General features: G+C 33.5%; 1 protein-coding gene across 1 annotated transcript in view; it reads right to left on the bottom strand.

The window, feature by feature from the left end:
* Positions 1–40: 40 nt before the first annotated feature.
* The window catches only part of LOC114337738 (4-hydroxybutyrate coenzyme A transferase), a 92,426-nt gene continuing 78,261 nt past the window's right edge, over positions 41–14,205 (bottom strand). Inside the window, exons 4-8 of the mRNA XM_028288263.2 lie at positions 12,671–12,761; positions 11,215–11,403; positions 9,674–9,922; positions 6,129–6,362; positions 41–5,762 (exon numbers count right to left, since the gene is read on the bottom strand). Of these exons, the coding sequence (XP_028144064.1) occupies positions 5,578–5,762; positions 6,129–6,362; positions 9,674–9,922; positions 11,215–11,403; positions 12,671–12,761 (948 nt within the window). The 3' untranslated portion in view covers positions 41–5,577. The remainder of the gene's footprint in view (positions 5,763–6,128; positions 6,363–9,673; positions 9,923–11,214; positions 11,404–12,670; positions 12,762–14,205) is intronic.

The following is a 14,205-nucleotide window of genomic DNA, read 5'->3' as shown; positions in this document are numbered from 1 at the left end:
AAGTCTTTGGAAACTAAACTTCCAGGAAATTAAAAAAGAATAACTATAACCTCTTTATTTATGTAAATTTACAAAAGCAGTCCTAGAAATAAACAGTATAATCAGTGGTAAACCATCACTTTTCCTACCCAAGATTACAAGGTACTTTTACCTTCGATGGTATTCTCAGACTTCGATTTAAATAACTTTTAATTAAATCTTTAAAATGTAATAAAAAATTAAATACATAAATTGTTCCAATACCGTTACATCATACCATATCAGTCACGTTTAATGCAGCTAAGTTGACTACTATTGCTCAACGAATGACATGAAACTCTTTATTTATTAGTTAGTTTAAATTAAAAAAATGATATCTATTAAATCTCAAACAGTATTGATCAAATTCATCTAATGAATAAAATAAACATAGATCTATCTAATTTAATATCGAGGTAAAATGTTTTTATTACTGAATGTGGGCATATATATTGACAAAAATATATATGGTAAAGTTACTGAATTATACTTAATGCTATACAACAATCATAAATAGGTTTCAATTTCGTTAAAAACATAGATGTATGAAAGCTGCTATTATCGAAGTACAAACTTTCTGCGCAACCGTACTTTGAATTATCATTTTGTAGATGTGGCAACACCGGTGCAGAGACGTCAATATGACATCTGACAGCACCTTAATTTGACGATGAAACTGAATATGCGATCGAAACGATTTGTCAATTCGCTATGACCTTCGGTTTTAAAGCAGCATTCCGATCAACTATCTTGAATCATGTTGGGAGTTCACCATATTATGTTACATTTGGTAAAGATCATACAAAATCTCTTTGTGTGACAGAAAACATCACTAGTATTGCACAATTAACATGAGTCTTACTTAGATTGAGATTCGTAGATAGATTTATCTGTTTTGGACTATTATTTGTTTTCAAGTGGAAAAAGTGATTTAAAATTTTATTCAAATGCATGCAACATTGTAATACATTTTGAAAAACAATTTCGAACAAACAGATGCATTTTCGAACAAACAGAAACATTTTCGATGCATATTTGTTTTCACTCTGTTGTATATAATATCTCAAATTACTCAGAGACATATACAACAGGTTATAGACCAAGACATTTACATTAACGTCCTTCTGAAAGACGATGTCTAGTGTGTTACTATCTGTCCCTACCTGTTTTGTCGCTGAGAAAAATTCATTTTTCTCTTACTTCTCATACTTTCTCAGATTTTGGCAGACATGTACAAATGAAGAAGTTAGAACCTCCAAAATGGAGACTCATTATTCAGTTGCTATTTCAAAAAACAAATTTGGTCTCTATGGAAAATCAAAATGCATCTGAATATGAATGATACCTCTCGTTGTATTTGTAATAATCTAAATTGAGTAATTCGTATTGACTTTGATTTACAACTATTGTCTTACAAACATATAAAAATGCCACCTATTCAAATTTTAAAACCTTAAAACTAGATCAATAGGCCACATTGGTTGAGAAGAAACATTTCAAGAAATTATAAATACTGGAATTATTGATGCAATCATTAGATGTGATTTATACATCGAAGCGTTTTCAAATCTATATCGCAAAAGCATAGCAAATAGCGATGTACGTCATACCATAGAGCGCCCTCATTATTTCAGTTGGCTGCACTATTTGACGTATGTCATTTGTCATTGGAGCTGTATCGAAATACGAACTCTGTTTAATTCATACTTATATTTCATTCATTAGAACATGAATGAATTCAAGGCAAATGTGATATAGCCACATCTTCCTTATAATAATAAAAAACAGATTAACAGGAAATAATTTTGAGGTTAGAAAATTGCCTGCATCCTAAAGTCAAGAGTAAAATACCGAAAATTTTGAGTAGAAAACAATTCTAAGGTTCAAAATTTGCTATGCGTTGAAAGATCGGGGGAAAATAGTCAAGATTTTGAAAATACTTTGTAAATAAGTAAAACTACAATTATTGTAGTTAAGAAATAACCTCAAATAAGATGTTCATAGTTTAAGAATTATACATTTAGCATCGATTGTTGTATTCAGCGTATAGTTGTACAATATTAACTGATTATGAAGGTGGATGCTTTGGAAAATACCTAAGATTTTTTTGATCGACACAAACATTACAGCATTAGGGTAACAAATTTTGGACGATAAATACTTTTGAAATCACGTCCCTAACAACACAAAACATTCCAGGAATGTACTATCAAAGTTCTATTAATGTTTGAATGTCCTGGACATTCAAGGAACATTCGGTGAACATCTGATTAAATTATTGGTGGAATGTTACCACAAGACATTCTATGAACATACTACCAATGTCCTATATTTTAAGTGAGGCCATTTACTTATTCAATTTGAGTTAATTTTCAAATTTGCCGCGCGTGTTCTATGTAAGTAGGGTCGCGTGCCACGTGGTCATCACATTTTCACATTTCATTATAACCATAATAACCTAAAAATTTATGATTGGATGGAAAATGGAAATTAGAATTAGTGGCTTTTTGCTGTTCTATGTATGTTAGTTTTGCTTGCTCTGGCTGGATCTCTTTTGTTTAAACAATTATGTAAGTACACTCGCGATCATAAAAAGCGGGTCACTCGATGAGTTATTCAAGTTAGATTTCTTCGAATTTTCTAAACCTGCTGTCCAATTTGAGTGATTTTTTCAGTATGTTATAGCCTTATTCTTTAACAATATCGCCATAATAATATTGTTGCTAGACAGGTAAATTATCATTGTATACCGGGTGTAACAATCATACTGTGTTTATTCCTCAAAGTTCGAAACACCCCGTGGAATGTTTTAGCATAGATAAAATATTGAAATTAAAACTCGATTGTAGCCTTAGGCTTTCTTAACATTTTCTTTTTTGATTTATTTGTTTATGTTGGATAATAAAAAAGTTAGGCACCTTAACAACTAACCATGTTTTTCATCAATACAGGGTGTTTCTAAATAAGTGCGACAAACTTTAAGGGGCAATTCTGCATGAAAAAATAATGACCGTTTGCTTTATAAACGTATGACCGTAAATTCTTCGGTTTCGAGATACGGGATGTTGAATTTTTTCTTACAAACTGACGATTTATTTATTGCTCTAAAACCGGTTGAGATATGCAAATGAAATTTGGTAGATGTTAAGAGGTAGTTATGGCGCATTTTTTGACATACAATTAAGAATTTTATATTCACCATTGGCGTGCATACGGGATGTATCTAAAATGTTTATACCCGTATGTACGCCAATGGTGAATATAGAATTATTAATCATATTGTATTGTATGTCAAATATGTCAATTTGACATATTATATGTCAAAAAATCCACAATAACTGCCTCTTAAAACTTACCAAATTTCATTTGCATATCTCTATTGGTTTTAGAGCAATAAATAAATCCTCAGTTTGTAATGAAAATTTTAACATCCCGTATCTCGGAAACGAAGCATTTGCGGACATATGTTTATAAAGCAAACTGTCATTATTTTTTCATACAGAATTACCCCTTAAAGTTTGTCGCACTTATTTAGAAACACCCTGTATTGATGAAGAACATGGCTAGTTATTAACGTGCTTAACTTTTTTTTATTATCCAACATAAACAAATAAATCAAAAAATAAAATGTTAAGAGAGCCTAAGGCTACAATTTAGTTTTAATTTCAATATTTTATCTATACTAAAACATTCCACAGGGTGTTCCGAACTTTTAGGAATAAACACAGTATGATTGTTACACCCGGTATACAATGACAATTTACCGGTCTAGCAACAATATTATTATAGCGATATTGCTAAAGAATAAGGCTATAACATACTAAAAAATCACTCAAATCGGACAACAGATTTAGAAAATTCGAGACATCTAACTTGAATAACTCATCGAGTGACCCGCTTTTTATGATCGCGAGTGTATTATAAAATCCGTTTTCAATTTTCTTTATTCTTTATGAAACGAATTATTTATGCATATTATTACCTGTAAATTTCCTATTTCCTATTTCTTTTGATTTTCAATTGTAAAGAATAGAAAAATTACCATTCATTTTAATTTTTTTTAGAATCAGCTGAAAGTGGTCTGCAAACAAAACAGGAAGGAAACGTATAGCCTTGTGGCTATGAAAGGCAAAAGAAAGATATATGTAAAAAGTGTATTGGCTAGTTGGAAGAAACTCCACATTGTCCATGCATAATAAGTTATTACTTTATAAACAAATATTAAGACCTGTATGGACTATGGATGCCCACTATGGGGGTGTACTTACTAGACCAAGTAACATAAAAATTATACAAAGATTCCAGAACAAAATACTGAGAAATATTGTAGATGCTCTTTGGTATGTGACAAACAGTGATCTCCATAAGGACCTAGAAATGGAACCTGGATATAATCATTAAGAAGATGGCAGGAAGTCACGAGCAACAACTTCATAAGTACGAGAATATTGAGGAAATCCAGCTCCTCGATACTACTGGGCAAACTAGAAGATTGAAGAGGACAAAGCCTTTTGAACTAGTTTGAGTGATAGGTGATAGTGAAAAGCAGAGCATAGTGCTTGTGTGCCTGTGTATGTTAAAATAGTGCACGATCTTGTTAGATTAGATAATAGACGCTATGGGGTAAGCTCTTCATTTTAAGAACAGTAGTAATTTAGGTTAAATTAAAATTGTTCATTGGTCAGTTATGACCAGATTGTAATTGTAATGTACAATTCAATACAATGAATCATCATCGTAGTGATGATTATGGAAAAAAATATATGACAAGATTTTTTGCAATAAAAATGTTTATATTTATCAAGGATGTATTATTTGGTATGGCCACATATCCTTCTGGTATATCGTCGGTGATGTGACAATACCTCCTATCTGCTTTTTCATGAATTTTGTAGGAGACGAAAAACCATTTTTAGGGTTATCTCTTGTTCTCACATGTAAATTTTGACACGTTTTGTAGTAAATAGATAGTTGAATTTACTACAAAATATGTCAAAAAATATCATATGAAGACAGGAGGTGACTGTAAAAAAAGTATTTTGTCTCTCTTACAAAACTCGTGAAAAAACAAATCGGAGATATTATGTCACATCAGCGACTATATCCAGGGAATGTCCAAAAAATATACTGCGAATGTCCAAAGAACATTCGTAGACATTCATGGAATTTTCCAACAAGACATTCAAGGAATGTTTAAAATGCTGTCACAGGACTTCCCTGGGACATTTAGCATTTAGGGGACGTTCTTGTGCTTTTGAGGACATTCCAGGAATGTTTTCAATGTCCTGTGTGTACATTCTAGGAACATACATGGAATGTTTGGTGTTATTAGGGATTAGTATAATTTTCTTATGACGTCACTGATGACGTACAACGATAGTTTTTTTGCTTTTACTAGAATATACAATTGTATCTTAGAATGTAATTATTAAGTTGTTGTCTTGAGATGATTCCTTTACAGTGTCCGTGACCTGGGCCCTACCGCCTATAATGTATACAGTACATTGTACAAACAAATAAAATCATGTAAGCGAATACAAAATTTATGGGAACTTATGTTTAAGGGGCTGGCATGACTTTAAGGCGCTCGAACGCGGCTTTCTCTAAGGCTTCTCTGTGGTTGGGATGGGCGATGTTGATCAAGGCGTGTGCCCTCTGTCGAAGGGTTTTGCCGAAGAGGAACGCAATGCCGTGTTCGGTTACGACGTAGTGAGCGTGGGCTTTGGTTGTTACTACACCGGCACCTAAAACACAACAAATAAATATTATTACATAATATTAATAAATTGCAACAAGTAGAAGATCAAGTTAGAGGAAAGATGATAATACTGGGTGATTTTAACGCTCGAATAGGCAACCAAATAATACCCAGAATTAAGCAAAAACATAATGAGAATGAAAACATAATGATAAGCTTCTGTACGAATAAGGAACTTAGAATAAACAACACATTTTTTGACAACAAAGATCAACACAAATATACATTCATGTTATGCACCTGTTGACAAAAATCTATACAACTATAAACGAAGCAGAAACGAAACGAATACTTTAGTCAAACAAGTAAAAAGGGAGCACTGGCAATGTAAGTATATTAAAAATAAACCTACCTGACTTGAGCAGAGGAACGATTTTACTCTCTCCCTTGTTGGTAGTGGATGGAAGTGCAATGATTGGTTTTCCTTTTCCGTCCAATCCTTCAGCAGCTCCTCGGATGAAGTCCACTTGACCTCCGAAACCGGAATACATTCGGGTACCGATCGAGTCAGAACAGATTTGTCCCGTCAAGTCGACTTCAATACAGGAATTGATGGCAGTCATCTTTGGTTGTCTTGCAATAATACCTAAAGGAATAAACAAATTATATTGGAATCGTCATTGTGTATGCACCTATAATGTTAAATAAATAAATCTGTAGTTAATGGAATAACTGCAGCACCTCTGTCAGTTGATCCGCATTGATACTTGATTAGCCAGTTTGGTTGTAATGACAATTACATTTTTGCCTAAAAAATATTTGACGTTTGGATTACCACTCCGGAAATCGTTTTCAAAAGATTAATGAGAAAATTTGTTGAAGCAAGCTTTGTATAACCGCCAGTTGTTGTTGAGGTTATGTTATGTCAAAGTCAACAAATTAAGGTTTGAGTATGTCGGTTGCAAGTAGCAGCCAGCTAGGGCCGGATTTAAGGGGGGGCAGGCTGGGCAGCTGCCCGGGGCCCCCACATTTTGGGGGCCCCCACAAAGCCCCAAACTTAAAAAAATCAGCACATTATTCACATGAGTAGAATAATTTTTGTCAATCAATTAACTGTAATATTTCATTATATGGAAAGTTTCTCTCCTATTAAAAATGTATTTTTGGCAAATTACGGTCATAAAGCAGAAGATATATTTAAGATATTCTTGCAAGAAGATGATATCGATTTGAAAAGCTGCAGGGGACAGTCCTACGACAATGCGTCAATTATGAGTATGAGTGGGAAATACAATGGTGTTCAGCTAAAATTTAGACAACACAATATCTTGGCGTTGTAGATTCCATGTGTCGCCCACTCTCTAAATTTAGTTGCTAAAGCTGCAGCTAAGTGTTGTTCTTCTTCTTCTTCTTTAAGTACCGTGCCCAAATTTTTAGGCGTGGGTAGCTTCCATAACAATTTGCCGATATCGTTCTCGATCTTGTGCGGCATGTAACAATTGATCTGCTGATAAGCCAGTCCATTGACGAAGGTTTCGGAGCCATGAATATTTCTTTCGACCAATTCCTCTTTTTCCGTCGATCTTTCCATTGAGTATTAACTGCAGCATCCTGTATCTGCTACCTCTCATTATATGCCCCAGATATTCAAGTTTTCTCTTTTTTATCATCTTCATTAAGTCACCTTCGCCTTGACCTACTCTGTTTAAGACTTCTCTGTTTGAAATGCGTTGAACCCAAGATATTCTGAGCATTCTACGATACGACCACATCTCAAAGGCTTCTAATTTGTTCATCATGTTAACCTTCATGATCCAGGTTTCACATCCATATAGTAATACAGGATACACATAACATTTTAGGAACTTGATTCTTAGTTGTAAGTTCAGCTGTACGAGTTTTCTATACGAGTTTTAATTTCTTCATCCGGATTTAGTGTCTCGTCTATCCAACATCCTAGGTATTTAAAATGGTTAACTTTTGTTATTGATTCATCACTGACAATTAGTTGCATAGGGCCGACGTCTTGTTGTTCTGCTGCCATAGAATTCTTTGATTTTTTTAAGGACTGTATGAACCCTATGTATTTTTCACTTCCTCTACATATAGATACAACTTGTTAATCGAATGTTTAAAAACGTCTTTAAGCGAGAGCAACGCTGACCATGGCAGAAATATTATTGTTCCTAAAAAAGGGTAAATACTACTAGATGGTCGTCTAGAAGTGATGCCGCAAAAGAACTAGTTAAAAGTTATAATCAGATTAAAGCAGTATTATCCAAAATTTCAAAAGACGATGGGCAACAATTTGGAACTCGTAGCGATACAAATGGTTTGTATAATCGAGTGTGTTTACTGAAAACAGGGATATTTGCAATATTTTGGAATAAAATCTTGGAGTGGGAAAACAGCACAAGTCGTATTCTCCAAGATCCAAATATTGACGTTAATTCAGGAGTGGCGGCACTTAAATCAATTAAAAAATTTATATTTTTTTAAGAAATATTTCAGCGACTGAAATGACAACATCAGAGAAATTTAGGACTTAAAATTGTATAGCTATTATAGATCACTTTATTTCCTCTTCAAGTCATAGGCATATGAATCCATTCATTCCAATTTTGGATTTTTACATTATTTGGAAAATTAAACTCCCAATAAAATTGAAGCTCACTCACTGAAGCTTACCGACAATTATAGCAATGATTTAGATAAAAAAACTAGGTGTCGAACTAGTAACAATTTGTAGAATTTTTCAATTCATTTAAAGAGGAAATCGGCTCGTCAAATATAAGTAAAGAACTTCAAATGTACCGACGGTTAAAAGAGAAAAATTTGAATGATGCGGTTCCAAACGTTGTAGTGACACTTCGTTTATATTTTTTAGTTTTGATGGTAACTAACTGCAGTGGAGAGAGATCATTCTAAAAATTTAAGTTAATTAAAAATCGACTTCGGTCTATGATAGGCCAAGAGCGTTTGAACCATATCTTTATAATGAACATTGAACACAATGCCTTAAAGCAACTAGACATTCCCGACATAATCAAGGAATTTTCAGTTAAAAAATCTCGAAAAGTACCCGGACTTTAACCATACCATAGTCATAACAACAATTTGTTTAATGGTAGGAGGGCCCCACACCAATTCTGCCCAGGGGCCCCCACACCAATTCTGCCCAGGGGCCCCCACTGCCTTAAATCTGGCTCTGCAGCCAGCTTTGCCTGGAAAGATATGAGGGTGTATGTTTTTATGCCCTCCCTATGATATATTAAATTCTGATTATTCTGTGTATTTGTGCAATAATTCTATGTGTTACGTGATTCTGTGTTTAAGAGTGTTCGTAAATAATGAGTTTTTGGTGTATAAAAATTGTAAATTGTATTTTTATGTATTGTGTGTTGCATATTTATAGTGCATGATTGAGACATGTTTTTCACGTTTTCCTATCCTCTATTGTTGGTATGTTCTTGTTGTTTAAGCATTGGCCACCAAAGTCTGCTTCATTCTATTGGTGGATTTGTTACACATTTTCCTTCATTTGCTGCTTCTTTATTTTTCTCTTTTTCATGTCTGTTTCATATTAGTGTAAAATTGTCTGTATATATGTCTTAACCTTACGTACATATTGGTGTAAAATAGGTTGCCTGACTGTGGGTTGTTTCTATTAATTAAGGTGTTGTGTTTTCAACAGAATTATTGGGAACCGAATGTAAATTATTTCCCATAGAAAATACTTAATTGTAAAAATAATCGATATATATTTCAATATTTAATAAAATGCCAGAACGAGCATTAATCCACTGCTCATATAGTAAGTTTGTTCGTGAATAAGAATTAAATTTTGTATTTTTTCAATCGAATATCAACAATTTACAAAATGAATATTCCTATAAAGTCCACTACACAAAAATTCTTCACAGAAACACTAAAATATGTAAACAATATCCTACTTACTTGTACTATTTACATAATCTACAACTAACATCTCGATGAACGGATTATTATCTACGAAATCGTACAGATCTTGAGTTCCGATTAAGAATGATCCTACGATTCTACCCCTATGAATGGATTTCTTATTGTTAGTAACACAGCCTCTATTGACTAGGTCTATAACTCCACCAGCGAACATTTCGGAATGGATGCCGAGGTCCTTGTGGTTAGTCAGGCAAGCCAATACTGCGTCGGGAATGCTGCCAATACCTAAAAAAATAAGACAATTAACCGCTAATTAAAGAATATTAAAATTAAAAATAGTAAATATAAAAAGAAGATTCATCTAGAATATGAAGTAATATTAGTTTCCCATGTAATAATAAACGTTTGAATGAGATAATACTATTTACATTGGCTACCTGTCAATGACCTACTAGAGAACTCGATCAGACCCCAAGTAAACAACGCTCGCCTACCTATTCAGGTACAGTTACGATCACTGAATAGATTACACCTTAATTTGTATATTGTAATACTGTAAAATTGCAGTGTCGTACGGATTTGATAAATGTCAAAGTCAAAAAATTTCAAAAAGTCAATGCTTGTCAAAAATTTCGTGAGTGTTGAAAAATAAAATAACGATATGAAACTCCTCCAAAATGGTTATAATGCATTTGATTGAATGATGCGCAAAAGCAAGAGCAATTGCCAAACTCGAAGAAGGTTGGTTTTTAAGACAAGTTGCTGCAGATTTGGACGTGAGCCATATATGTGCATATGGAAAATCAAACAAAGATTGGATAATTTGGGATATATATAAAATAAAATCGGTATTTTCAAACCAGACTTCATTATTAAGACTAATCCATTCTATTTAAAAAAACTTCTTTGTCATTTTGTTAAACTTTGTAAAATTTATTTATATTATTTTTATTTTTTAATTTTAAATAACCTATTCTAACCCTTTTCATTATTAAGACTATAATCCATTCTATTCAAAAAAACTTCTTTTTATACTTTCCATTTTGTTAAACTTTGTAAAATTTATTTATATTATTTTTATTTTTTAATTTTAAATAACCTATTCTAGGTACACCACTGGTAACGTCACTTTGACGTAAAAGGTGCGTTTAAGTGAGGTAATATGTGTCGAGATACGGGAGTTCAACCATTAATGCGCAAGCGTATATGTCAAAAAGATGCGTTACGTTTACGTATTTGTGTGCACAAAAACTCCCTAATAATTTAAAAAATCGGCTCCTAGATACGTAAGCCTGTAAACTATTCAATGACCGTAACTGTACATGAGTTCTAGAGCCGCATCGATGTCTCTGGAGCAATTCTATTTATTCCAAAGAGGATCTTGTAAATTCGTGGTAAAGTCGAGAAAGCCGGGCCAGGGTATCTTATTGTACGAGGCAGTCGGAACAATAAATTGATATTGTTTGTGAGGTTTTAAGTCGGGAATATAAATTGTAGTAAACGTATTATATAAATTATGTATTAGTGTAAATAAAAACTAAATAAATAACTGTACACAAAATTATTACAATACTCACCCATTTGAAGTGTAGCACCATCTTCCACCAGATTTTCGGCAATATTTTTACCAATCTGTGTTTCGACGTCAGATGGCGGTTTTCCACCGTGGCAAGGTAATGGAGTGTCTACTTTTACGGCGTAGTCGATGTGACTGATGTGGATTATACCATCGCCAAATGTTCTTGGCATTCTAGGATTTATCTGGGCTAAAATATAAAAACACAATTAATGATCATATTATGATGAAAAAAATAGAGAGATTGATAAAAAATCGACAGGTTTCGGTATATATGTGCTGAACAAATCACAGAATATTATAGAACAAGAAAGAATGTGACAACTATATAATGACGAAAAGAGCTAGGATTCAAGCTAGCGAAATGGGCTTCCTAAAAAGCGTAAAAGTGGGGTAAAAGTTCTGGGGTGGAATTCTCCAAGAGCTGAGTGGAAGGGAAGTGGTCCCCCATTTGATAGGGAATTATCAGTTAATTGAACCAGGGAGAGCTTCAATATGAGTGCAGATATCCCGCGAGGTCTATCTTGGGACCCATCGTGTGAACATATAATGATCAGCTTGTTGGTTACACTGACGATTTAGCACTCATGTACGTAGCTAGAACGGAAGAGAAATTTAAAATGAGTGAATAAAGCGATTGAACAAATTGAAATAATGTGGGTGACGATTGAAAGGACGGTATTTGGATTCCTGCTAATCTTGGATTGCTATGCTCGGTGGTGATTCCACTTGTATGGGACGCATATATGGATAGCGACAGACCTTCAAAATTAGGAGTCCAAAGAAAGGCACTCCTCAGGGTTTGTAATGGCTATCGTACTATCAACGAATGCAGTGTCAGTGCTGACTAGAATGCCACTGATAGACATGATTACTATGGAAAAGACAAATAATGGGAGACGAAAAATCACACGGGCCGACTGAAGACACGAAAGAGGAAAAGCAATGAATGAATGGTAGCGGAGGACAGAATATAGAGTGAAGGCTGATTGGACTCACTGTTTTATAATTTCTCTCAATGAGTTGTTTCGGCACCTACCTGAACTGGATTGGTAAGGAGGAGACTGACTGTGTGCATTATTAAGGAGAGCAAGATTATACTGAAGAGTACATTCTGTTTGTATGCGAAAGCTGGATGAAGAAAAGACGATAGTATGAGTAGGGCTTAGGTAAGAGGGCCACAACGAAGGTGAAGCACTACCAAGATGAAAAAGACAGACTTGGCAGACAATGTAAGAACTTTTTCTCACTTTCAATGGAGCAGAGTAGAGTAAATGTGATGAAGAAAGTAAGAGGGAGTGGAAGTGTGTGATAAATACCCACACTACTTTCCAGTACGGTCAGGATGATATCTTTTGATGATCTTCCTCGACCCGCAAAAAAATAGAGACAAAAAGACAAAGAAATCAAGACGTAAGTCATAATATTGTTAAACAGAATAAAATATTTATAATTACCAACTATAATTTTGGAATGGCTCATTCCTGCTCTTACACAGTCCACACTGGTACCCAGACTGCAGTATCCATGTTGATCAGGAGGAGAGACCTGTAAACAAAATTTAAATAGAAATTTTTAATATAATAGTAATTTTTTGAAGCGAAGCTTCTGTACTCGCGTTGCATTATTTTTTTCCATATAATAAAATGCTAAGGAGAGCATTCTACTATAGAGAACGAGCGAGAACAAGAAAAATGGAAAGAGCATATCAGGAAAACAACCCATACATGAAAAATGATGAAGGGATTTACTAAATGAACGACGAGAAATAATGAGAAATTGATAAACTTACTTATCACATAGTAATAGAAATGCCTTAAAGAAAGAAGTAGAAGATTAAAAAGAGACTAAAAAAGAATAAAAGCCCAGAAATAACAGTAATATTGGCTGAAATGATAAAAAGCAAGAGGGAAAAAGCTACCATAAACTGATAAAAGCATATGGAAAACAGAAAAAATGCCAGGAGAGTGGGCCATAGCAAATATATGCTCAATACAAAAAAAAGTGACAAAATTAAATGTGAAAACTATAGAGGCATTGCTTTGTTAGAAGTAGTTTACAAAATATTGACACAAATTAGAAGGAAAAGGCTAAAAAATCAATACACGCAAAAAGATTTTGGGCTAATATTAGGCGGGATTTAGAAACAATGGGTGGACAACAGACCAAATATTTACTTTATTTATTTACGACTACATGTTACGAATATAAAAAATAATAGTGTATAATTATTCTGCAACGCAACAATGTTTAACGCCCAAAAACTTCATGATAAAAAAACGCATACCATAGCACTACTTTCAAAAATAACTTTTAAATCTTGAAGGTAAGTTTGTCTACGTATAAAAAAATTAAAATTTATATATGTTACAGTTCAAGTTGATTCTCAGTTAGAGTTGACTATTCCTAGTTCGAGTCAACTCCAAATAAAACGAGCAGTAAGAGTTGATTTGAAATCAACTTTTACTAGTTGAAGTAGACTCTTCCTAACAGTTGTTAGTAAAAGTAGATAGCGAGAATAATATAATCAACTCTTACTAGTTTGAGTTGACTATTCCTGGATCGATTCAGTAAATGTCGATTATACGAGTATAATCCACGTGCTTTTTTGATGAGTGTGCCTCTCTTTGTTTTGACGGTTTCAACTACTTATCACGATTTGAACATATACAGTAACATTTAGTCCAAGCTGTATCGTCGCCTCCGTTAGGTAAATTATTCCGATTCGATTTTTTTGCACAAACTTACTCAAAAAGAGGTCATTATAACAAATCCACAGGGTGCCAGGAGGTACAGTGGTCGAAAAATTGTTTAAACAATTTTTTTAAATTTTTTCACCTCAAACAAATTTTTTTAGATTATTTGGGTCATTCTGAGCAAAAAAGGTCGTTTGTGATTTTTCTCTAAATTATTGATTGTTAAAAACGCGAAATTTGAATAACTTGGTTAAAAATTATTATTATGAAAGTCAGGAAGTGACCAAATCAAAGTT

This window comes from Diabrotica virgifera, chromosome 2 (genome assembly GCF_917563875.1).
Source record: "Diabrotica virgifera virgifera chromosome 2, PGI_DIABVI_V3a".
Classification (NCBI taxonomy): Eukaryota; Metazoa; Arthropoda; class Insecta; order Coleoptera; family Chrysomelidae; genus Diabrotica; species Diabrotica virgifera.
This window is presented reverse-complemented; position numbering and strand designations above follow the sequence as displayed.